Consider the following 25,987-nt stretch of genomic DNA (forward strand, 5'->3'; position numbering starts at 1 on the left):
TCCGTTACCGTTTTCATTTCCACCACCTCCCGCGGGAGGGCATTCCAAGCATCAAATAAGACTGTCTTCTGTAGTACAAACAGTTAACACCAGGCTACAAAACATGATAACTTTCACGCTTGTTGGAACTGGCGGAGGCCTCATCTGCCAGGGAACAGACATTTTTCCTCTGCCTGGCAGGCTGCAGATATGCTGTCACATCTGGTTTAATTCTGTCCAACCACTTTGCCAGGTAAAAACCACCCTCCGGTAGGAAAATAATAAATGTTACCGGAAAGATTCTTAAACAGAGAGAAAGGGATCCTTGGATATGGAGCTCATGCTAAACAATCAGCTGATATTATAAGTGCTCCTAACAGTCAATCATAAGACTACACAGAAATAAATCAGTGTCCAAATAGAATTCTGACTGTTTCACATGAGCCACATTTCTATCTCTGCCCTTTCTTCAGTGTCTCATTGACAAAACTGTGAATGCAGCTGCTGCTATGTCCAGGTTCAGTGTTTAAAAAAATTCTAATTTGCTCTCTACAGAATATAATAATGGTTGCAACTGTTCATAAATGTTTTGTAAAACTTAACCAATGTTGAAAGCTGCTTATAAATCCAATGTGGAACACTGAGTTAATGTTTCTCAAGAGAGGGCTGATCCCTGAGTCGAAGAAGTTGGAGGCAAAAAAAAAAATCCAACAGTCCACAGTCAGAAGATAGAGCAGGAAAAAATCAAGAAAGCAAAGCAGCATGGTAAAAAGACTTTAATGTCTAGTTCAGTGGTTCCCAAACCCAGTCCTGGAGGCACCCCAGCCAGTCAGGTTTTCAGGATATCCACAATGAATATTCATGAGAGAGATTTGCATGCAGTCTACTTCCGTACAAGCAGATGTCAAAAATATAGTTCAAATTATAAAAAAGCATTGGTCAATTTTGGGCATACATGATATGTTTAAAAACACCCCGAGATTTGCTTTTTCTCGTGTAGTTAATTTGGGGGAACGTTTGAATCCAAACAGAAATAGAACACAACGTAATAGATCAGATGGTTATGGGCATGGTGTGTGCAATCATTGTGTATATTGTAAATATGTATTACAAGTTCAAGAAATTATGATCCCGTATACCAATGGGAAAAAAATTATAAATTGATTGGATACACAGATTGCAACACAATGAATTGTGTTTATGGGATTCAGTGTCCATGTGGTTTTTGGTATATTGGCCAAACCACACGGAAAATTAAAACTCATATTGCCCAACATTTCAGCAATCTGCGCACTGGTCACACAGAAGCCCCCATAGTGTCTCATTGGCAATTAAAGGAACATACTATACAGGAGTTACGTTTTGTAGTATTGAGTCCAGTAAAATCTGAGAGAGGGGGCAATGTCCCTTTAATGTTATTGAAAAAGGAACAACGCCTAATATTCAGTTGGAACACGGTGATTCCTAATGGCCTTAATAAAGAAATAGAGTGGCTCAGCATATAATTGATGGTGTTTAAATACTGAAGTTCTGTTGTAAGCTGTAAACTGTAAGCATGCATGGACGTCCTTCTTTGGTGTCTTCACAAGCAACTGGTGTTCGAGTGCCCAACAACCTGAGGTAGCCGGTAAGCATGATGATGTTTGCATTTTGAATGTATAAGCAAGGAATAAGATAGATAACTATCGGCCTTATTTTCGAAAGTGATGGGCGCCCATATTTCGATCCAAATCGGAAGGTGGGCACCCATCTCGCAAAGGCGCCCAAATTGGTATAATCGAAAGCTGATTTTGGGCGTCTTCAACTGCACTCCGTCGCGGGAGCGAACAAAGTTGACGGGGGGCGTGTCGGAGGCGTGGTAAAGGCGGGACTGGGGCATGTTTATCGGCCGAGGAGAGGTGGGCGCCTTCGGCCGATAATCGAAAAAAAAAAGGGCGGCAGAAGCGAGAATTTGGGTCGCTTTTGCTGGACCCTCTTTTTCACGACCCAAGTCCCAAAAAAGTGCCCCAACTGGCCAGATGACCACCGGAGGGAATCGGGGATGACCTCCCCTGACTCCCCCAGTGGTCACTAACCCCCTCCCACCACAAAAAAAAAGAACTTTAAAAACGTTTTTTGACAGCCTGTATGCGAGCCTCAAATGTCATACCCAGCTCCCTGACAGCAGTATGTAGGTCCCTGGAGCAGTTGTTAGTGGGTGCAGTGGACGTCAGGCAGGCGGACCCAGGCCCCCCCCCCCCCCCCACCTGTTCCACTTGTGCTAGTTAATGTGGAGCCCTCCAACCCCCCCCCCCAAAAAATAAAACCCCAGTGTACCCACATGTAGGTGCCCCCCTGAACCCCTTAGGGCTATGGTAATGGTGTAGTCTTGTGGGCAGTGGGTTTTGGGGGGGATTTGGGGGGCTTAGCACACAAGGGAAGGGTGCTATGCACCTGGGAGCTATTTTAATTTTTTTTTTTAATTTGTAAAAGTGCCCCTTAGGGTGCCCAGTTGGTGTCCTGGCATGTGAGGGGGACCAGTGCACTACGAATCCTGGCCCCTCCCACGACCCAATGCCTTGGATTTGTTTGTTTTTGAGCTGGGCACCTTCGGTTTCCATTATCGCTGAAAACTGATAGCGCCCAGCTCAAAAATGCCCAAATCCTAGGCATTTGCCCCGCACAACCATATTATCGAAAAAAAAGATGGGCGCCCATCTTTTTTCGAAAATACGATTTGTCCCGCCCACGGAGATGGGCGCCCATGGAGATGGGCACCCACTTTCGATTATGCCCCTCCACGTATTCATTTAGAATAGATGACCCCTGAAGACGCTCTACGGAGTGAAACACGTGTGTGTAGGGTCTTGATGTTGAGATGAATATATCACTGCAACAGAAAAACCGATACCAAGTTAGTGTTTGCTAATTGAAGTGGTGAGATTATCATGTGATCGTCGAGTCAGTATCGATCTGATGTATGGCAGTGAAAAATAACGGATGAACAACAGATGAATGAGGATTATCAATTGGAAGTGGATTAACTCCTAGAGCTATAGCCTGGTGTCTCAAGAGGAGTAAATTTTTATAGAGCATGAACATTATGCTATAGTTATCACACACTGAGGATTAATCGGAGTACATGAGCAGATATGATTGCTGACTTAGAAGAAGAATTGTGGATAATAACTTGAAAATTGAATTACTAACTCTTTTGAGGAAACGGACTGTGACTTTAAGAAGAGTGACTACTGAATTGCAGTTTATGGTGACGACTTTTGAGGAACATGAAAATGAGAATTGTATTTGATTTTTAGAATTGTCAATATAGGTGTAGTTATTCTGTTTAGTATGAATGGGAGTAAGAGTGAGGTGTGGATGATGGTTTGTATGAAAAGGTTTTAAAATATGGATAGCATGATTATAATTTGAATTAAACATTTAATAAAGATTGATAATTAAAAGACAATGGCTGTTGAAGATAATGTGTGATATACAAATTGCAGCCAATTATTGAGTTTATATCTAGAATATAACTTTGTATGAATATTAACTGTGGATATCCTGAAAACCTGACTGGCTGGGGTGCCTCCAGAACCGGGTTTGTGAACCAATGGTCTAGTTAATTTGTTGGTACAAAAGTCAATGAGATCTAGTCAATTCCTTTCTGCAGCTCGAGGGATGTTTTCAGGAAAAGGGCATTCTCAGGTGGCTCTCACAGCATTTGCTTTAGGCCTTGTGGGAATGCCCCTTTCCTGAAAAGATCCCTCGAGCTACAGAAAGGAATTGACTAGATATTATTGCTGGATGTTTGAAATTTGGACTATTAAATTTGAGACTCCCTATTAAGGTATCATATGCTCCTGATGCAGGTGCAACCCAAAAAGTGGCTGTGTCCAGCAGGTGACTTTTTTGTACCAACAAATGAACTAGACGTTATTAAAGACTTTTGTTTCTTGAATTTATATATTTTTTCCAACTCTATTCTCCGATTCCTGATGCAGCCTGCAGCAAGACTCGGTGCTGTGCCAGGTACACAGCTTCTGGATTCACAAGCAGCTTCTCACAATGACTTTTAGTCATGCACAAGTGCCCTTGCTGACATTTACATGTGCTTCATGCAAAGTGTGTCTTTGTGTACTCTGTGCCGGTACAAACATTATTTATAAACTAACATACATACTTTACACCTCTGCCTTTGTTCCACACCAATCACCTCCATGCGAGTCGCATAAAGTGGCACTGGTTTTCCATTCACATGCTTTTATATGGCTATACCACTACTCCATTTTAGAAATGTAAAAACATGGTTTGCATGCAGAAAATACTTTATAGTATTGCCGTCTCCAGTCAGAGCTGGTGAGAAAAATGAGCAGAGAGGTCTGCTGTTCAGATGCAAGGGAGAACAGAAGGAGAAGGAAGATAACAAGGGAAACGGTCTCCCTCCTAATGAGGCTGAGTAGGAAATGGCAATCATCTTGATGTGCCCACTTTTTGCTTTTCAATCACTAGCAAATAATTCAAACAACTTCCACTCGAATCCCACAATGCACCAACTGGTATTTTTCTTAAGAGATTCAGTGCAACAAACTTTATAAATCCATTTTAGTCCATCACAAGAGCATTTCCACTTTTATTCATTTTTACACATTTGGTGACCTCAGCAGTGCTTATTACTGAAACCCAAAATCATGGCAATGTATTCAGCACCAACTTCCTCATCGGCTCACCTGATTTTATAATTTTCTATGTAGTTATAATTTTCAAATTTAAAATTTTTTACTTACCTCAATGTGTCAGACCCAGGGATTTAATTGGGCAATTATTAGGGGGTGCGGGACAGCCTGCCTATCTTAAACACATTTTAATTATTTATTTATTTAAAAACTCATATATGGCATATCCCAAGGTCTTGAGTGGCTTATAAATACATTTAAATAATCCAAGAATATAAAAAAATAAAAAGCTCCAAAGTGTGGCAGATTGGCCTTTAGTTACTATGACATTACTGAATTCTTTCCAAACGGACAATGTTGAAGGCCAGGTTTCAGATTTTGGTGCTCATAGACAGCTTCTCCCCCCCCCCCCCCCCCCCCCCCCCACCAGCAGTGTCCTTTAAATTTGGATCTTCCTTGGCCTATAAACTGAATCGGCCATAGAAATTTAAACTTACTCTCGTGCATGTTCTTTGTGGATAAGCTCTAGGTCGTGGGCTGTGACAAAATCAAGGCCTGTATTTGCTCCTTTCTGTCAACTTCTGGCACAGCATTTGAGGGGCTTCTGCTAGAACTGTCTTGCTTCCTGCACCCCTTCTTCCATTATTTGGCCCTCCTTAAATTAGAAACAGATGCAAAATCCCATGAAAGGTTGTCACCCTTACCAGCCCATCTGATGGAAGGCTTACAGCAGCGAAGCCTGAACTAGAGCTTGCTTCTGGCAATTCCAGGCCCTTCAGCCCAGACGTCATCTTGTTTCCCAGGTTCTGAGGTCCTTCAAAATGCTGGGGCTCTCCTTCTCTATTTCGAAATTGGTGTGCTCTTCCTGCCACTGTCTGAGTAGCACATGTGCCCCTCTAACTGCATGAGCTAAGTGTCTTATCTGATACCAACAGTAAAACCATATAATGCTGTGGTTTGTGAACGGAGCTTAGCAGATCAGAGAGGAGGTGTTTGTCGTTATACAAATATACCTTTATTAGCTATAATAGAAAATCTTAACAAGACATACATTTAAAACAAGTCCACCAGATCCCCGAGCAGAGTACAAATTTGCCCAATGCATTATCCCTTTAAATCAACCATAACCTCTCTGAATCTCCAACTATAATGTCCTTATCTTCAGTTGATTATCCAGTTGAACTTCAATTCTTTCAGGGCACCGGGGTTCACTTTAAATTCTTTGTTAAAATGCCCTCGATCACTGCTTCTTCACAACATGCTGTTGTTATTCTGCTTCTGCTGCCTGAGAAGCTGTGCTCCACCTCTGCCTAACATTCCACTTCAGAGAGGGAGAAAGTTTTAATGTTTTATGACCTGGCAAAAATCCATCCTGTTTGGTTTCAGTTGGCTTTCAGATGCCATTTTTTCTTGCATGAGAGAACAATGTGGTTAACTGCAATTGAATCTCTTTCCTGATGAAGATTTGAAACCAGGCCACGCTGGGGGAGGTTCTCTTTATTGAAAGCTGCTGCCGGTTAAGTAATGCGAATATCCCACAGTTATATCATTAAAATCCATTTTTAAAAAACCATACTTAAACACTATTGTTTAAGGTATCTGTAATTGGGATCCCAAAGAATGCAATCGTCAGGCGCCGGATCCCAGTATCCAGCAACACTATGCTGGGGGTCACTCTGGCTCATATGGGGGGCCTGTTACACTTAGTGGGAACGTATGGTAGGAAGGGAAAGTTCAATTAGTTTGCTACAATGCCCAAGTTAAGTGGGAAGCCTTCTAAAGGAGATGAAACGGCGAGATGGTCTGGGGGGGCGTGTATGTGAACCGGTAGTTGGGACTTCGGTATACTGGGTGGTCAGGGTAGTATTCGTGGAAGGAGGAACGTCACTATCAGGCACCAGAGGATAATTAGGAGGGGTGGGTTGAAGTTCAGAAAAGGTAATATTATCCTCAGAAGTGGTTTCAAAAATGGGGACAATATGGTCTGAGCTACCACTAATATTGGGAGCACTTGTAGGATGCAGAGTAGGAGGATCAGTAAGAGCAGGAGTAGTCTCAGAATTTTCAACTGGCAATGTAAGATTTCCAGCCGGAAATTCAGTCGCGGCAGGTGTGTCTGCCAATGGGGTGGTGTTACTGGTGAAGATGGTACTAAACCTTATGGTCGTGTGGAGGGATGTGCTTTCAGGTGTGTGTCTTGGTGTGGTGTTTTCTTTGGACGTTGTGTAGGCTGCTGGAGTAGTTGCTAGTACAGTAGCGTCTCCAACGGGCAAGGTAAAGTTACCAGTTGGAGAGGCACTGAGTGTGGGCAGATAGTCACTTAGGTTTCTGTTGGTAGTGAAACAGTGCAGAAAAAAACACCAAACCTATGCAAAATATGATAAAACACACAAGTCCAACTGCAAACAACCAAACTGATGGGAAGCAGAAGAAGAGGGTGTACTGATGTACCACCGCGACTTCTGCGGAGGCAACACTTCCAGCGGTGCTTCCTTCGTCAGTGTCGTTGGACCACTGGGTGATGGTGTCGGACAACTGCTCGGAGTTACACTTATCAACAGGGTAGAGTTCAGTTTTACGTGGGTCAGGTTCCTTGATGTCGTCGAGGGCAGTAAGGTCTCCTACAGTTGGGTCCTTGCGAAGTACCACACGTACGAGGGAAACAGGAGGTGGTGGTACCACAGCTTGGATGCACAAAGGAGGTGGGGATGGGATTGACAGAAGGCAAAAGTAGAGACTAATAGACGATTCACCACTGGAGACGTGGTGAATTCTCCAGTGGTGAATCGTCTATTAGTCTCTACTTTTGCCTTCTGTGATTCGTCATCGTAGAGAACTTTTCCTGTTCTATATTTTGGGGATGGGGTTGAAACTTTCTGCAAGGGAATTGCCTCAGGCGTGGACTGTGGCTTAGGTTGCTGTGGCATTTATCTGGCTTGATTCGGGAAGTACAGGTGCAAAATGTAGATCAAGTCGGTGATGATGTGGTACAAATTCTGCAGAGTAGAATACTCGGCAGACTCAGGTTCACCCAAATCCAATTCTGCCGCTAAATTGCGGATTCGGATGAGACGGATGCGGAGATCTACGTGGGGAAGTGGAAATTCAGGAACACTGGGAGGTGGAGGTGTAGATACCAACTCACGTGGAGCAGGTACAAGTTGAGGTGAAAGGAGCGGTGGTGACTCAGGTGTGTCTGCGATCTTCTGGACGGAGATGTCGGAGAGATCAATCAACTGCGACTCTGGGGAAGGTTGGTCAAGGTGATTGAGAAGAGTTGGGTGCGGTGTTGGAGGTCTTGGGCTCAGTGGCGGTGGAGATGGGGTCCGTGATGGGGCTGGTTTCTCCAGGGGCTGCTGAGCCAGCAACATCAAGAAGGCCTGACTCGATATCCGGATAGGCTTGTATATTTTTCAGATGGACCCAGGATGAGTGGTCCTCGAGCTTGGCAGCGGTAGCTGACAGAGCTTCAATTTTGAAGGGCCCAATATAGATGGGATCTCGCCAGGTCTTGTGCGTATAGTAGCGCCGGTGCACCAGATCACACACTTTAAAAGGGGGGGATCTACTGTCATTACAATTTCTATCCTTGCACATATGAATATAATGTTACGCATTGTCTGTGATCTTTCACACGCTGCTGCATGGCAGAAATTGCTGTATAACAAGTCATTGTGCTTACAGAAGACTCCATTGAGACTTGGTTCAGGCCTTAAATTAACCCTTTAGTATCCAGTGTTCTCGTAATAAGCCATATGGGAACAGATTGATGGGAACATTGGACACTAAGGTTGGCTAGGTAGTGCCCTACGATTTGGCACTGCAATCTTTGTACTGTTCCTTCAGTTGTCCAGTGTCCTGCGTCTTCAATTTGGGCGATTTTAAGTGAGTTGGTGAAGAAACTCACTTTTGTGTAACTAAAGGAGGAGCTTCTGACTTGTATAAAAATTAAATTTAAAATATAAGGTGTAACATATAAAGATAATATTAAAGAAGAAAATGGTGCAGAATTCATCCCCCATAAAGTAAATCACAAAGAAAATAAAAGAAAATGGAGAACCTGCATCTTATTAGACACCAATTAAAGAGTGCAGACATACCCGAAACTACCAAGAGATCAAAAGAAAATAAATTAAAGGCAACACGATTAAGCTGTCATATTTTAATAAACTGAGATACACTATTTTACAGCTTCCACCAGTGTGGGGTATTTTCTTACTCTCCAGAAAAATGAATTGCTGTGTGCCAAAGAAAAAGTAACAATACATTTAAACGGAAGAAGCAAAGTAAAGGGTTTACCAAGAGAACGAGCCTCTTGGCATAATGGAAGAAATAATTTTTGACGTTGTTGAGTCATGCTTACATCAGGAAAAAAAACTAGAATCTTTAATGTAGACTCCTGAAATACTGTGTTCATTTCATCCACTTCATACTGGTCCAACATTGCTGTCACATCCAGACTTTCTGATCCATCACATCCACCTTTTATTCTTATTAGGAGGTAATACTCTAAATCTAGGGTGAGATTCCACTCTCAGGAATATTCAGATCCTCCATTAACTACATCTTCAATAACTCACTAGGCGTCTGATCCCAGACTGTGGGAAAAGGGAAGGTTGAGACTCCTATGTCTATTTTCTATTCTCTCCAACCAGCGGTGAATCAAGGTCTTATCCTTATTTGTACATTTACTTTTTAATATCTTCAATAGTTTTTCCCACTGTCTCAATTCTATAATCATCCCCAGCAGCCTAGCATCTTGACTTTTAGTTAGTCTTTCAACAATTTTAACTAATGCAGAATATCCCTTACTGAAGAATTTATAGAATCATTGTCTAACCATTGCTGACTATATGGAGTCCAGAATCTCGATAGAAATGATAAAATGCCAGAACCAGAGGAGGCTGTCTTTGAAATCACCAGTTCCACCTCAGCCTCGGTTGCCTCTTTCCTTTTTATCAGAAGAATCCAAGTTAGATCTTCTCTTTCACATTCCCATCCCCATAAATTCATCGGCCCCAGATTCTGATAAAGCACGGCACCTGCAGTGACCTCATCAGTCCATGCCATCATTGCCACACTGTGAGGTCCCTCCAGGATACTAATCTCGCAAGACTCTGGCAGGGAAAACAGCCCTTCTTCGAAGGACATAGTCTCCCTGCTTCAGTGTCTGAGCGGGAGATGAAACCTTCTGCTACAACTATCTTCACTTGCCCAGGAGTTGAAGAGGGAAGTGCTGGAGGACACTTCAATATCCCATTTATGGGGCATAATTCAAGGTAAAAACGCCAGAAAGAAACAGAAGTAGAGAGAGAGAGAGCTGTGTCACAACTCCAGCAATGTGCCCCCATCTTGCTCTTCCCCAGAAGGGACTTATGTTTAAATCATCTTTATTCATGTGACAAAGGTTATGTGCGATACAAACAACAAAGTATTACTATCAGATTATACCCCCCTTACCAAACTACTTCCTACCTCCCCCCTCTCCACCTCTCTCCAAGACCACTATCTCCCCCTCTAAACCCCTGACCCCCTCCTCCATCCTTTTTCTCCCCTTTCCTCCCTTCAGCACAAGTTTTCAAATTGTTTAGTCATTTGTCCAAATGTACACTTAATTTAAAATTCTGCTTCTCGCTGCTGGTTGCAATGTATCCCAAATATTCGTCCAGGTCTTTTGCAGGTGTTTGCCGTCCCTAGATGATAAGTCCTGGATTCCACACCTCTCCAGCTTCAAAAGTTCGATCATGTGCGTCCTCCATATTCCTATGGATGGAGCCGCGCTCTCTAATAATGACATTTCTTGATCTGTTCTACTCCGTTTCGCAGTGGGTGCCTGCTCTTGGTAAGGAGGTGCAGGAGGCGTCAGCTAATGTGGTGTTTTCATTGATTATTTGTTATTTATTTTGCCCAGTCATCTCTTTGATATACCAGTATGTCCTGCAATCACAGAACTGCAATGGAGAAGAAGCTGATTGGTTGCCCAGTGTGCATTGAACATAAGAAGTATAGTCGTAATGCTCTTCTTTTCAACTTGGGCTTTGTGTGTGATGCAAGAGCCAAGACCTGTGCCCTGGAGCCCATTGTGAAGAAACTTGCCGGCTATCTCACCACCCTGGAGGTAGGACCTGGTCTGTGCCAGCTACCTTCTGTATCCATTGGGCCACTGGTTGGCCAGGCTTTACAGCTGCTCGGCTTCCTGCCAATGGTTTTACCAATAAATTGTACCTTTTGAGCTGTTTGAGGGAGTTTTACATTTTTATTTTATTTTTTTTTACAAAACATTTGATACTTCATTCAACCAGGTAAACTCCTTTTTGGTGGTTTACAAACTGATTATAAATTTATATCAGGTTTGCCTCAGATTAGCAGATTGTTCAGTGGAAGCAGCACAACTTGAAACAGAGAAGGAGAGTGACATGAGAAAACCAGAGAAAAATGTACCCTAATTGTTGGGCAAACACTGGCCACTGGCTCTCACGTGCCTGAGCACTACATGAGCCTGGAGCAAGCCAAGACCTTTCGCCTGCCTCGCTTTGACTGGAGGTGAGGAAGGGAAAAAAGAGTGGCTACAGCCCAGCAGCATTCATCCCGTCAGGCTTCAGACATGAAAGAGGATCTGATCTTGCTGAGTTAACCAACCACTGCAGAAGCCTGTAGTGGTGCCACAGACCAACAGTGGAGGAGAAAAGGAGAGGGAGGGAATGATAGAGCAGATGGAAGGGATAGACATGCAGTGTATGACAGTAAGTCCAGAGGTAAAGGGAAGTGAAGAAAGTGAGAAGGTTAAAGAGAGAAGAAATAGGACACACACAAGCCAGGAAAGAATTCAAGCAGAGAAAATTGAACAAACAGAAGGAAGTGGTGGATTTAGCTTTGGTCAGGATTGTTTGCTCTTGTTTTTTGTGCTAATGAATCTGGCCCTGCTTAAGTTTGGCTCTCAGTGAGCTCAGGCTCGACTCTCCCTAGCGCATTTTCTGGCACGTCCATCTCTTCTCTATAGCTGATTTTTAACAGCAATGTTTGCAGCCAATTCGTTTTGGGTTTTTTTCTAGCTGGAAACTGGATTCATCTCCAATAAGGAAAGTAAACAGAAGCTGCTAAGGATCATGAGTATCCTACTGGAAGCGTTGAATGCAACGGGGGAGTGCACCCTGCCTATAGGTACTGTGTGCTGCTCATTTCTTGCCTCCTGAGGTACAAAGAATTTGCCTGGTCATAAGTACTTGGTTGTAACATGGCTACTGTCACTGGCTGATTGGCATATGCCATCTGCCTGCTGCCTTATTACCCAAAGGGCAAGTCTCCTGGATAAACAGCTGCCCCACATCTGTGCAGGAGAGAATTGTTGTTTAAGTATGTTTTACCTCCATTAGGATGTATATATTGGGGGCCCTCTGGGGGGATGAATTTGGCTGAAATTTCATAAGAGAATCTCTTTCCAATATGCAAACATTCCTGCCCAGTGGCATTCCTTGGTCGGCTGCCACCCGGGGCTGGTATTGGTACATGAAAATACACAAAACTCCACTAACGTATAAAACATTACCGTAATCTAAATGGGACATGAATAAAGCATGAATTAAAAGTATTCAATACATTCATGAAAGTGGCTTGCTGTGGTGTGGTGCGTTCTATGTTATTTCTGAGGTGGGCACTATTCGAAACAACCATTTCTTTAGCATCCCTCCGGACCGGCCCAGGATTGGACTGATGGTTGTGCACGCCTTCCAGCAGGTGGAGACTGAGAAAAAACTCTGACTCTAGAGAGCCAATAAGAGCCCTGGTCATGTGACCCTAGCCTCAGTATTTTCTCAGTCTCCCAGCAGGTAGGAAGTGAGCCCATTAGTCTCTCTTTGTTTGTATATAGATCTTTTCTCTGTTTATTCTTTCTTCTGTGCCAGGGGAATTCTGTTAGAGGTTTTTTCTGATATTAAGCTGTTTAGTTGTCAGCCTCTGGGGTGTTACACTCGGGTGTCCCGGGTCCCTCCCCCCTTCCTCCCCATCTCCCTGCTGTTTAAAAAACAAAAAAAAGGGAAGGGCTACCCTTTCAGAGTAAAGGTGTTTTGCCTTTGGGAGAGGCAGCCAGTATTTAAAAAAAAAAAAAGACCAGAGATGAACTGTTTTTCCCCACTGTTTTAACGAGCAGGCAGCTCCTTTGCAGTTCTATGTGTGTGTTTTGGTTTCTTTGATCAGCTGTTTAAAAAAAAAAAAAAAACAGACCGCTTTTATTTATTTCTTCCTCCTGAAAGCGTTCGGATATTGGGGGTAGACTTTGTTACGTTGTTGGCAGTCGTCGGACCGACTCCATATTTAAAAAAAAAAAGGGCGTGAAACGCTTAGGCACGCACATGCACGCTTATCTCCGCTATGTCGGAAAAGCTAAAGAGGTGTGCTGTCTGTCAGCGTCGGGGGGTTAACGCCTCCGGCGCTTGTAAATTTTGCACAGCTCTGGATGTTTTCCGCAGGTCCTCTTCCTCCGCCGGTTTTGAGGCTGGTCTCGGCGGTTGTTCCGGTTTCGCCATCGCGGCCTCTTGCTCCTACTTCAGAGGACTCAGGCGCAGTTCAGGATGCGGCCACAGCCAAGTTGATGCGAATGGCGGCTATTTTGAATCCACCTTTTTCTTCTCCGTCGGGTGACACGTCTGGCCATCGCAATTCCGCAATTTTAGGGGAATCGGAGACAGGGGCTCTGGTACAGTCTGCAGCCACTCAGGCAGGGGGGGTTCCACCTGAGTTTGTCCTTCAGATGTACCAGGCCTTCTTGCTGCAGAGGGACGGTTCAGGAGCAGGGATGTCAGGGGTTCCTGTCAGCTCTGTCCCTCCTGCTAAGAGGCCTAGAGCATATGACTTACAATTAGATATTTTATCGGATCAGGATCAAGAAATGCCCTTTTTAGAGGAACAGGAAGAGCTGGCTGAACATGCTTGGGAGGATCCTTCCTCTTTAGATCCTGACGCTGTTCTTTTGGCCCAAGGGGAAGATCCCTCGGTGGCTAGAGTGTTCCATAAGGAGGATTTACAGGACCTCATTTCTATGGTTTCCACTACTTTGCATTTTGAGGATCAACTTCCAGCCTCAGAAGTTCATAAGGTTGATTTGTTGGTTAAGGGTTCTAGGGCTTCCACTAGAACTTTTCCCATGCATCAGGATATTTGGGATGTTATTAAAGCTCAATGGGAGGTCCCGGATGCTGTTTTTTGTTCTACCAGATCTATGAATCGCCTGTATCCGGTACCGGAGGCTGATAGAGCTCTGCTTAAGCTTCCGGTAGTTGATGCGGTGGTCTCTGCGGTTACTAAACGTAACACGGTCCCCGTAGATGGAGGAACGGCACTTCGGGATGTTCAGGACAGGCACTTGGACTCTCTTCTAAAGCATAGTTTTGATGTTTCATCTTTGGCAGTACAGGTGGCCATTTGTGGTTCTTTAGTGGCTAGAGCCTGTTTCCGTTGGGCGGAGAGAGTCCTGGATAGAACTTCAGACGACCTTGCGGATAGATGTAGAGGTGGCCAAGATTGAGACGGGCTCTGCTTTTCTGGCTGATGCCCTGTACGATCTGTTGTGGGCATCTTCTAAGTCCTTGGCCTTGGGTGTCGCAGCTTGCCGCTCTCTCTGGTTGAAAGGTTGGTCTACTACTACTACTACTACTTAGCATTTCTATAGTGCTACAAGGGTTACGCAGCGCTGTACAAGTTAAAACATGGGGAAGGACAGTCCCTGCTCAAGAGAGCTTACAATCTAAAGGTAACAAGCTATGTAGTCAGTGCAGGTATCATGAATGGAGAAGGTGGTTAGGCGCCAAAAGCAAGGGAGAAGAGATGGGCTTTGAGTAAGGACTTGAAGATGGGCAGGGAGGGCGCATGGCGTATGGGCTCGGGGAGTCTGTTCCAGGCATAAGGTGATGCGAGGCAGAAGGGGCGGAGTCTGGAGTTAGCGGTGGTGGAGAAGGGTACAGATAGGAGTGATTTGTCCTGAGAGCGGAAGTTACGGGTGGGGACATAGGGGGAGAGGAGGGAAGAGAGGTAATGGGGGGCTGCAGATTGAGTGCATTTGAAGGTCATTAGGAGAAGCTTGGTTGGCGCATGCGGTCTCCAAGTCTAAGTAAATTTCCTTTTAGGGGTTCCTTCTTGTTTGGAGAAGACTTGGATAAACTGGTTCATTCCCTAGGAGACTCTAAAGTTCCTCGTCTCCCTGAAGATAGGCCTCGTCTGTCCAGTCGGGGTGCTTTGTTTGGTCATGGTAGACTACGCACTTTCCGTAGACTTCAAACTGATAGGGGTCCTCAGACTCAAGAGGTCGCAATTTTTCAACAGGACTCAGTCCTTTCGGGGTTACTGCAGAGGAGGTAGATTCTCAGGCGCGGGTTTTCACTGCCCATCGCGTGCTTCCCAATAAAGCTGCGAGGGCCCCTCCTCTGGTTCCTGTAGGAGCTCGGCTTTCTCAGTTCTGTCAGAGGTGGGCCCACATTACTTCAGATCAGTGGGTCTTGGAAGTTGTTCGAGACGGTTATGCCTTAGAATTCACAAGGCCTATTTCAGACACCTTTCTAGAGTCTCCCTGTCGCTCTCCTCTCAAGGCGGGTGCAGTTTGAGAGACTCTACAGAGGCTCTTAGATCTTCAAGCTATTTGTCCAGTCCCTCCTTCCGAGTACAAGCAAGGCCGGTATTCCATTTACTTTGTAGTTCCCAAGATGGAAGGCTCCTTTCGTCCTATTTTAGACCTCAAAGCTGTCAATCCCACTCTCAGGGTCACAAGTTTTCGTATGGAGACCCTTCGGTCAGTCATAGTAGCAGTTCGCAAGGGAGAGTATTTAACAGCCTTAGATCTGACAGGGGCCTATTTACATATTCCTATTCGTCCGGCTCACCACAAGTTCTTGCGCTTTACGATTCTAGGACGGCATTACCAGTTTCGCGCTCTGCCCTTCGGCCTAGCGACTGCACCACGCACTTTTACCAAAGTTATGGTCGTGGTGGCAGTGGCTCTCAGGAAAGAAGGGATCCTCGTTCATCCATACCTAGATGACTGGTTGATCAGAGTAAAGTCTTATCAGGAGAGTTGTCGCGTCACAGGCCGAGTGATAGCGTTCTTGCAGTCCCTAGGTTGGGTGGTAAATGTAGCCAAGAGTCAGTTAGTTCCATCTCAATCTCTGGAGTATTTGGGTGTGACCTTCGACACGGCACAGGGCCGAGTCTTTCTTCCGTAGGCCAGGATTCTAAAGCTCCGGTCTCAGATACTGGGTTTACTTCAACAGAAGCGTCCATGTGCTCGAGATTATCTTCATGTTCTCGGTTCCATGGCGGCCACTATAGAGGTAGTGCCCTGGGCCAGGGTTCATATGAGGCTTCTTCAGTGGTCTCTTCTATCCCGGTGGTCCTCTCAGAGGGATTTGCTTCTGATTAGGTTGTCTCTCTGCAACCGGGAACGCAGCTCTCTATTTTGGTGGCTACGGATGAAGAATCTGACTGTAGGAATGCCATTGGAGTCTCCTCGGTGGGTAGCTCATTGTCTAGACAGGTGGACCCAGGGTCTCTGGTCTCCTCTGGAGGCGGCTCAGTCCATCAACTTCTTGGAGACCAGGGCGATTCGGTTAGCTCTGCAGCAGTTCGGTTCTCTCCTGGTGGGCAAAGCGGTGTGAGTTCTCTCGGACAATACCTCGGCAGTGGCCTACATCAACCGCCAAGGGGGAACGAGGTGCCGTCTCTTGTGTCGAGAGGCGGAGAGTAACATGGCGTGGGTGGAGATTCACCTCACGGCCATATCAGCCTCGCATGTAGCAGGACTAGAAAACATTCAAGCAGACTTTCTCAGTCGCCACACTCTCGATTCAGGAGAATGAGCTCTCAGCAATTGGGCGTTTCGCTTGATAGTAGAACGCTGGGGCACTCCAGTTCTAGATCTTTTCGCCTCCAGTCTCAACGCAAAGGTTCCTCGCTTCTTCAGTCACCGAAGAGATGCAAGAGCGGCAGGGGTAGTGTTACGTCTGTGCTCACCTCACCCTCTGGTGGCCAGAACTGGTGGCTGCTATGGACTATCACCCGTTCCAAATTTAAGCCTAGTCCGGTCCGGATCTTCCAGACTGCCAGACTTGCTCTTCTGGTTTGTCTCTGAACAGCACCCGTAGCTGCCTTGAGATTGCTGCAGCTGAGCCTCAGCTGATGATGGGCTTTATTGTCACCTAAGAACTTTCTGACTTTGCCTGGATCTGACTACTGCTTTTGCTTACCGCCTGCCTAAGGGACTTTGTCTGGACCTGACTACTGCTTTTGTTGGCTGCCTGCTTTGAGACCTTGCCGGGATTTGCCGGTTCGTCTATTCTGCTTGGTCTGGTGTGAGGTGGTTTTGCCTGCTGCTGCCGCTCCTCGGCAGTGGCCCAAGGGCTCACTATCCAGAGGTTCTGCCTTGAAAACGTAACAGAATGCAAAGGCCATGAGCTCGGCAAGATCATCCCTCCAGCGGGGTTTCCAGCCTATGATTTTTTTTCCCCGGTTGGCAATATGGCTTGCCGCCCGGGTTTAACTCCTAGTTTCAGTTTGAATTCTGGTCCCACCACTGTGACTGCTCTTAGTAGTTTTATAACGCTCCAGAGTTATCGGGATAAACTTTTTTCTGATCCTGCCTTGAAGAATACTCCTGAAGCCTCAGCAGAGAGGAAGCGTATATGGCAGCTCGGGCTTGTGGTAAACCCCGTTTCGGCTATTGATCCTTCTATCACACTCCTCGACTACCACTGCAGACTTCTCGGGGATCCAGCCCTACGGGATACTCCTGAAGCTGAAAGAAAGAAGTCCTGAGTTTTTGGCTATCCAGCTGGCTTTTTACCAGTCTAGGTTCAGCCTAGCCGCGGAGTCCAAGCTGAGTTTCAGTTTCAGCCAAGCTGCTGAGGCCACGCTGAGTTCCAGTTCCAGCCCAGCTGCCGAGTCCAGGACAAGTTCCAGTTCCAGCCAAGACGATGCTGAGTCCACTCCGAGTTCGAGTCCCAGCCAAGATGATGCTGAGTCCACTCGGAGTTTGAGCTCCAGCCAAGAGGCTGAGGCCAAGATGAGTTCCAGTTCCAGCCAAGATGCTGAGTCCAAGACAAGTTCCAGCTCCAGCTGAGATGCGGAGCCCAAGCCAAGTTTCGGCTCCAGCCGAGATGCGGAGCCCGAGCCGAGTTCCGGCTCCAGCCGAGATGCGGAGCCCGAGCCGAATTCTGGCTCCAGCCGAGATGCGGAGCCCGAGCCGAGTTCCGGCTCCAGCCGAGATGCGGAGCCCGAGCCGAGTTCCGGCTCCAGCCGAGATGCGGAGCCCGAGCCGAGTTCCAGTTCCTGCCCAGCTGCTGAGTCCAAGACAAGTTCCAGTTCCAGCCAAGATGCTGGGTCCAAGCCGAGTTCCAGTTCCAGCCAAGAGGTGAAGTCCAGTCCTGATGCCAGTCCGGGTTCCAGCCTTGAGCCTTGTTCAAGCTCCAGCCAAGCTACCCCTAGTCATGTTTTGAGGCTCCTCCATAGATTTCACCATTGTTACCCATGGAGACCTGAATTCCCCGTGGAGGTCGGGGGGGCCTTGAGGGGGGAGATACTGTTATGTCTGTGCTCACCTCGCCCTCTGGTGGCCAGAACCGGTGGCTGCTATGGACTATCACCTGTTCCAGATTTCAGCCCAGTCCGGTCCGGATCTTCCAGACTGCCAGACTTGCTCTTCTGGTTTGTCTCTGAACAGCACCCATAGCTGCCTTGAGATTGCTGCAGCTGAGCCTCAGCTGATGATGGGCTTTATTGTCACCTAAGAACTTTCTGACTTTGCCTGGATCTGACTACTGCTTTTGCTTACCGCCTGCCTAAGAGACTTTGCCTGAACCTGACTACTGCTTTTGCTTACCGCCTGCCTAAAGACTTTGCCTGGACCTAACTACTGCTTTGCTGGCTGCCTGCCTTGAGACCTTGCCGGGATTTGCCGGTTCGTCTGTTCTGCTTGGTCTGGTGTGAGGTGGTTTTGCATGCCGCTGCCGCTCCTCGGCAGTGGCCCAAGGGCTCACTATCCAGAGGTTCTGCCTTAAAAACGTAACAGGTAGACGCTCTCTTACAACAGTGGCCCTCTGATCTTCTTTATGCATTTCCTCCATGGCCTCTATTAGGTCGTCTCCTATAGAGGATCAAGGAGCACAGGGGGCCAGTAATTTTGGTGGCCTTGGACTGCCCTCGACGTCCTTGGTACGTGGATCTTCAACGTCTGCGGGTGGCATTTCCTCTTCGTCTTCCGGTGCACAAAATCTTGCTGCAACAAGGCCCAGTTCCGCATCCAGACCCAGCTCGATTTTGTCTTACGGCTTGGCTATTGAACAAGCCTGTTTAGCTAAGAGGGGATTTTCAGCTCCAGTCATTTCCACTATGCTTCAGTCTCGTCGTCGCACCACCTCCCTAAGCTGCATTCGCACCTGGAGAATTTTTGAGGCTTGGTGTGCAGATGCTGGGGTTGCTCCTTTTCGTGCTTCGGTTGCTCAGATGTTAGATTTTCTGCAGCGAGGGTTTGATAAAGGGTTGTCTCTTTCTTCACTTAAGGTTCAGACGGCAGCTCTTTCCTGTTTCAGAGGTCAGATTCGAGGGGAGTCTTTGGCTAGTATTCCCGATGTCACCCGTTTTTTGAAGGGGGTTAGTATTCTTCGTCCTCCAGTCAGATCGGTCTTTCCATATTGGGACCTTAATCTGGTACTTTTGGCTCTAACGGGGCCTCCGTTTGAGCCATTGCTAGCTTGTTCTCTAAATGAGTTGACGCTTAAGACAGTATTTTTGGTGGCTATTGCGTCAGCAAGGAGGGTCTCGGAGTTGCAAGCTTTTTCCTGCAGGTCTCCATTTCTGGAATTTTCTAAAGATCGAGTAGTCCGACCAGTTCCTTCTTTTTGGCCTAAGGTACTTTCTCGTTTTCATATGTCCCAGTTGGTTTTTCTTCCTGTTCTGGGATCGGCCTCAGGAACGCAAGAGCAGAAGAAGTTGTGTACTCTAGATGTTAAGAGAGTTCTTAAAAGATATCTCGCAGTTACTGAGGAGTTCCGTCGCTCAGACCGTCTTTTTCTTCGTTTGCTGGTCACCGCAAGAGCTTGTCAGCTTCTAAGCCCACGTTATTTTTTTATTTTTGTTACATTTGTACCCCGCGCTTTCCCACTCATGGCAGGCTCAATGCGGCTTACATGGGGCATAAGTGACTTGCCCAGAGTCACAAGGAGTAGCCTGTGCCTGAAGTGGGAATCGAACTCAGTTCCACAGTTCCCCAGGGCCAAAGTCAACCACCCTAACCACTAGGCCACTCCTCCACTCATCTAGGTGGATCAAGGAAATGATAGTGTCAGCTTATCTCTTGGCGGGCAGAACAGTTCCGGAGGCGGTTAAAGCTCATTTTACACGAGGTCAGGCAGCCTCATGGGCGGAGTGTTCCTTGGTGCCTCCAGCGGAGATTTGTAAAGCGACGACTTGGTCTTCTCTCCATTCTTTCTCTAAGCATTACAGGCTGGATGTTCAGTGTTGCCAGGAGGCGGTCTTTGCATCACGAGTACTCACAGCGGGTTTGCTGGGGTCCCTCCCTTAGGACTATTGCCTTGGTACGTCCCATCAGTCCAATCCTGGGCCGGTCCGGAGGGATGCTAAGGAAGGAGAAATTAGACCTTACCTGCTAATTTGCTTTCCTTTAGTCCCTGCGGACCGGCTCATCTATCTTTCAGTCTATGTTCAACATTACTGTGTACAGATATTCAACTGTCATCTATAGCTGTTCTGCAAGTTAGACAGTTAAAGAAATACATAATCTTATGCAAGTTAAACAGTTAAAGAAATGCATAAATCTGTACATAATTGGCCATACCTCTGCTCTGAAGAGAGTTGCTGGTGAGCCATGTTTCACGGCTAAGCTGTAGTTTAAAGCAGGTTTCTGTTGTGCTTTCTGGCTGCTTGAATTCCTTGGGGCACAGAATATAGGTCTTTCTTTTCCTTTCTGCTTTGTTATTCAAATACTGAGGCTAGGGTCACATGACCAGGGCTCTTATTAGCTCTCTAGAGTCAGAGTTTTTTCTCAGTCTCCACCTGCTGGAAGGCAACCCATCAGTCCAATCCTGGGCCAGACCAGAGGGACTAAAGGAAAGCAAATTAGCAGGTAAGGTCTAATTTCTCCTTTTTTAAAACTTAAATAACTTTGCTTTTGTGACAGCAATACAGTAGCATTATAATAATGTAGCATAGGCAAACTGCACAAAACAGAGAAGTCTAAGAATAATACGTATAACAAAACAAACAGACAAGATACAGACCGCTTAAATCAAAATGTTTTTTGTAAACTGCTTTGATTTAAGCGGTCTATATAAATAATAAGTAAATATGCATGGGTATGCATTCAATACCAATAGCTTATGTCAAAGAAAGGTTCTCACTTGACCCATTATCTGTGATACAGGAGTCAGTCACTGGTGCCTTCGAATCCAGACACTGGCACTATAAGCTGGGCATTCCCCCCACGTAAACACTGGAAGGAGATAACTTTAGTAATATGTTATGTTATTTCTAGTCTGCAAATTCCTGGACTGTTCTAAGCCGATTACAATAAAAAGAGACTGGCTAATCAACAGCCAGGAAATTACATATTGCAAAGCAGTGATAGCTATTTAGACAGAAAATGTTTGCCAAATAGCCAAGTTTTAAAAGTTTTTTGATATGTCAAATAACTAGATTCAGATTCCCAAAGGTAGAGAATTCCACAACCAGCATAAAGAGAAGAGTTAAATATTGACCTAAATGTGAGTTGCCTAACAGAAGGAAAACGTTAAAGTATTATAAAGAGAGTTGATACGGAGTACAGTAGCCCAGTCACAAAGCTAAAGAGACACTAAAACCATTCAGGATTTTGTAGATAAAAGCTTGGCCACTGGCCTCCACAGGAAGCCAGTGTAACTTTATTAATGATGGAGTGAGTAGCTGATTAATATGTAGAGGCTGAAAATGTCAGCCGAACTCCTCTGTTGTCAGCACAGACTGTCCACATTCTCTTGGGTTTATGATTCTGTAATAGGTTGTTCTCAAATATAACGTCTTCTGATATGACACCAGCTGTCAGTCTCTGTAGCTTAGGCACTGCACTTTCCTCAATTAACATTTCCTTTGCCCTCTTGCTCACAATCCACAGATGAATCAAATACCATTCATCTGAAAGTGATCGAGCAGCGGCCAGACCCACCCATTGCGCAGGAGTATGACGTGCCTGTCTTCATTAAAGAGAAAGATGATTTCATAAACTATCAGTGGGACCTGACCACTCAGCAGGTGAGCAAGAGAGATGTTTTACTGTGAGCCAGTGGTCTTACATCATTTCCTAGGGCTGGGACTGCAGCAGTTGGAATTTAAGGTTTCTTACAGCCCCTAGTAATATACCAGGCCCTGTAGGGACTCCTGGTAGGAGTTACTGGGCCTACATGACTCTTTTTCTTTTTTCTAATAACTCCCTCCTGGTCCTGCCTCTGAATGCCTTTTCTGACCCTTAGATTGTGCCCTACATCGATGGATTTCGGCACATACAGAAAATATCTTTCGAAGCAGATGTGGAACTGAATTTGGTGCGAATTGCTATTCAGAACCTTCTGTAAGTGAGAGAAGCTAGCAGATGTAAAGGGATGGGTGAAAGCAATGTGAACGAGTCTCACTTTCAGCCCAAATTCACTTTTCTTTTTCTCTACCGCTGTTATCTTCTGGCACCTGTTTGTTCTTTTCCTATACCATGACCCTTCACCTCAGCCTCTATCTGCCCCATCCGTGTTTGCTGACCATTCCCTCCGATCCTCATCTCCTCTATCAGAAAAATTACTGAAGGGTCTTTATGGTGGTTTCCCTTGAGAGGGAGGATGATTTGGAAAGAATTTACAATGAGGGTCAATTTGGAAGTCAACTAGCCCTGGAGTAAGTGGTGAAACTTCAGGGGCAGGAAAACAAATGAACTCTTGGTCTTTCTAATGCTGTCTCTAATATTTTGCAGGTATTATGGGGTAGTGACTTTGGTTCCCATATTACAGGTAAGCATGGTCATCTTGCACTGTGCACAGATGCTCTCAAGAGAAGCTCCTCCAGGGAAGGGTGGCACCTAAAGGGGGTAGACGGGACCTTGTGTACACAACTCAAGCACAGGGTTTCAGTGCTGGAATAGTTTTAATATTACAGGTTTTGGTTCCTACATCTTAGGGTATCCTGGTAGGCTCTTTTTTATTTTTTTGCTAAGACATCCATCTTAGCCGATAGCCATAGCCAGGCTAATGTGTAATAGAGTAACTAGACATTTCAGCTCTTCCAATAAGAAAAGTGTCACCCTTCCAGATTTTTTTAAATATTGGCAATTTGAAAATCCACTTGCCAGGGGCAAGTGAATTTTATCAGCTAGTAAGAAGATGCCAAGAGAAGGAGGCAGTGGCATCTTCAGCCATCACTGGAAATGTGGATCACTTTTCAGATGAATTCAGTACCAATCATCTTTGGATTATAAGCAAGAGGGCAACGAAGATATAAAAGTATGACCTGAGGAAAGCAGAATGCTTTATTTGAGATATCAAAGGAAGAGAGGGAATTACATTTGGTACTTTGAAAGGCAGCAGCTGGACCACTTGGAAGAGAACAAGAAGACTGAGCAGAGTGCGGAAGCTATAGGGAAGAGCCTGGAAGAGGGTGAGGAGGAAAGGAAGTGGGCTGCATGGGGGTGTTTGGAAATGTTCACTGGCCAGAGAAGAAATTAACCATGTACTCTCTATCTGCCTGCCCCAAATCTGTTATTGGGCTATGAAGATAGAAGTACATGGGAAATGCAGGCCATTCTTGAAAAGTAAATCTTCTGTGGGTATCATTCTCTTAATAAATGTGTTGAATGTCTCAATGGTAATGTGAGTTCTAGGGGTAACTGAGAAAGTTTGCAGCTTCCTCTGACTCTACTTGGATTTCAGGCTCATTTCAAATGCAGGCCTGGGGTTCCAAATTCACTAGCAGGAAACCCTCTCCCCAGCATTGGATGGGAGCTGTTCTGCTGGGTGCCCCTGCTCCCTTTGTCTCGATCTTGTCAGTGTCAGAGGGGCCTCTTAATTCCGTTCAGCTCTAGGGACCAAAGACAAGTTGAGATGGCACTGCTGGAGTTTGTAGTATTAACGAGGTTCTCTCTTCTGCTTTTATCTCCTGTTTGTGTTTCCAGTATTCCAATGTCTACTGCACCACGCCTAAGGTCCAGGACCTGGTGGATGACAAACTGCTGCAGGAGGAGTGTCTCTCTTATGTTACTAAGCAAGGTACAGAGGAAGGAGGCAAAAGGGTTACCAAGTAGGGGGAGGGGGAGCTTGGGAAAGGGGAACAGGGAAGGTAAAGTCAGAAAACAAGGTACAGGCGAGCTAAGTCAGTGAGCAAGGTACAGTTTAGAGAGGGCTAAAACGTTATACAGAAGGAAGGAGGTTGGTTGTTACCAAGCAAAATGCAGGGAAGGCGTTAAGTTGCATAGCAAGATGCGAGGGGTGGGGTGGAGGAAGTAATGATTGGTTTGGATTACATTGGTTTGGTTTGGATTACATGGCGATAGCCATGGCGGAACAATGTAAGCCACATTGAGCCTGCAAATGGATGGGAAAATGTGGGATACAAATGCAATAAATAAATTTATTCTAACATTCCACAAACTATTATATTGGATAACGGGTTGATAAGGGAGTCTAGAGTCCTAGGTATAACTCTTCTCCTTGCTTTCAATAGACTCGCAGATAAAAATTGTAGTACGTAAGGCATACTTCACACTTAAACAGTTGTGACTTTGCGTTCGTATTTTTTACATTAGAGTTACTGTTCAACTATCAGTTTTAACATTGCTGGATTATGGTAATTCTCTGTACCTAGGAATAACGGCTAAACATCTTTCTAAACTCCAGATGGTCCAAAACTTTACAAACAGTTAAGGAAATCAATAGCAACACCTACCCATCCCTTAACCCTGGAAGCCCTATACCCAAGATAACAGTAAAAACTTGAAGATAGATGCAAACCCACACAGAGAGAGAATCCAGTTGTCTCCACAAACCGTACAGTAAGTAATATAAGAAAGCCTAGGAAAGAAAATTCAAATAGAGTCCAAGTACTGTTGCAAAGGGACTCCTCAGTCCAGGAATCATTGCGTAGTGTGCTTCCAATAGGCCGTGAGCTTCTCCATCAAAAGTACAAAGTTCAGTTTCATTTGCCAGGATCGAAGAGTTGGTGGCATCTCCGATTTTCATTCCTTTGCCATGACACATTTGGCTGCTAGGAGGCAGGCGGAAAGAATTTTTGTTGTTGATGCTCAGGGTATCCTGCTAACCCCTTTCCTAGCAGACATAAGTCAGGTGAAAGATCTACCTTTGTCCCTGCTATAGAGTTAGCTGTACTCAGTACTCCGGACCTTGAAGGGTCATATTTTCAGGCAAGTGCACCATATATGCAGGAACAAACCTTTGATACCGTAGCCCCTCCAACAAAGTTCTGATACCTTGACATTAAATTTGTGAAGGTGCTCTAATCACCTTATAATTAAATTCCTATTGAGGCAGATTTTATTCTGTGTGAGACCTCATTCACAATCTCCACCCAGTCAGCCAGTTCTAGGTTACATTGGAAGTCTTCCCATTGAATCATATATGGGAGAGTGACCATTGTATGCCCCTTAAATATTTGTACAGAGCAGAGATTAATCCCTTATCCTCAGAGTGCTGTTCTATAACTATTCAGAGAGCTCAGTTCTCCAGTCGATACCACTCTAAAAGGGGTCTCCCAGTAACCTATGTCTACATTGGAGATAAAAGAAAAAAATCAGTTGTACTCAACCCATAAGACTGTTGGAGGGATTCAAAGGAAACCATCTTCCCCCCTCCCCCCATGCAGCAACCAGGAAACCTGAAAAATCCCCCTCTCCCTCCATTTAGTGGCCATAATGAGGTGTGCTGGCATGGGATCTGGGAAAAATGCAATGGAAGGGTTTAATGGAGACTCCCCCTTGCTTTCCTGCTGAGGGGGACGGCACTAGAGCAGAGTCCAAAGACGGAGAGCATGAGTGACTCCAGTTGATTCCTGCCATCCATCCATAGAAGGTCTGCCAATGTCCCATTTATTTAATATGAGCCTCAGGGTGATCATAAAGAGAAGTAAGCCAGGACAGAAAGAAATACAGGAGCTACTCCCACCTTCTGGAGTACTTTGAGCATAATTGCCCAGTGAATGCAGCAACGCTGTTTTGGCATCCAGAGATGGAATACTCTCCCTCTGAGCAACCCAGATCAAATGCAGTACTCTTCTAATGTTGTCCATGGTCTGTTGCCCAGGAATGAAGCCAGCTTGATCAGAATTGATCAGCG

The 25,987-nt window shown here is 45.5% G+C and overlaps 1 protein-coding gene across 6 annotated transcripts in view; it reads left to right on the plus strand.

The window, feature by feature from the left end:
• The window catches only part of NPRL2 (NPR2 like, GATOR1 complex subunit), a 114,525-nt gene that overhangs the window by 17,192 nt on the left and 71,346 nt on the right, over nucleotides 1–25,987 (plus strand). For 3 of the 6 annotated variants that reach the window (XM_030205615.1, XM_030205613.1, XM_030205614.1), the window contains 6 exons: nucleotides 10,546–10,752; nucleotides 11,687–11,795; nucleotides 21,778–21,914; nucleotides 22,133–22,230; nucleotides 22,621–22,657; nucleotides 23,815–23,908. In XM_030205615.1, coding sequence (XP_030061475.1) covers nucleotides 10,567–10,752; nucleotides 11,687–11,795; nucleotides 21,778–21,914; nucleotides 22,133–22,230; nucleotides 22,621–22,657; nucleotides 23,815–23,908 — 661 coding nt within the window. In that variant the 5' untranslated portion in view covers nucleotides 10,546–10,566. Of the gene's footprint in view, nucleotides 1–10,229; nucleotides 10,477–10,545; nucleotides 10,753–11,686; nucleotides 11,796–21,777; nucleotides 21,915–22,132; nucleotides 22,231–22,620; nucleotides 22,658–23,814; nucleotides 23,909–25,987 lie in introns of those variants that run through there. The other 3 variants (XM_030205612.1, XM_030205616.1, XM_030205617.1) reach the window with 2 other exon arrangements.

Source organism: Microcaecilia unicolor, chromosome 6 (assembly GCF_901765095.1).
Source record: "Microcaecilia unicolor chromosome 6, aMicUni1.1, whole genome shotgun sequence".
Classification (NCBI taxonomy): Eukaryota; Metazoa; Chordata; class Amphibia; order Gymnophiona; family Siphonopidae; genus Microcaecilia; species Microcaecilia unicolor.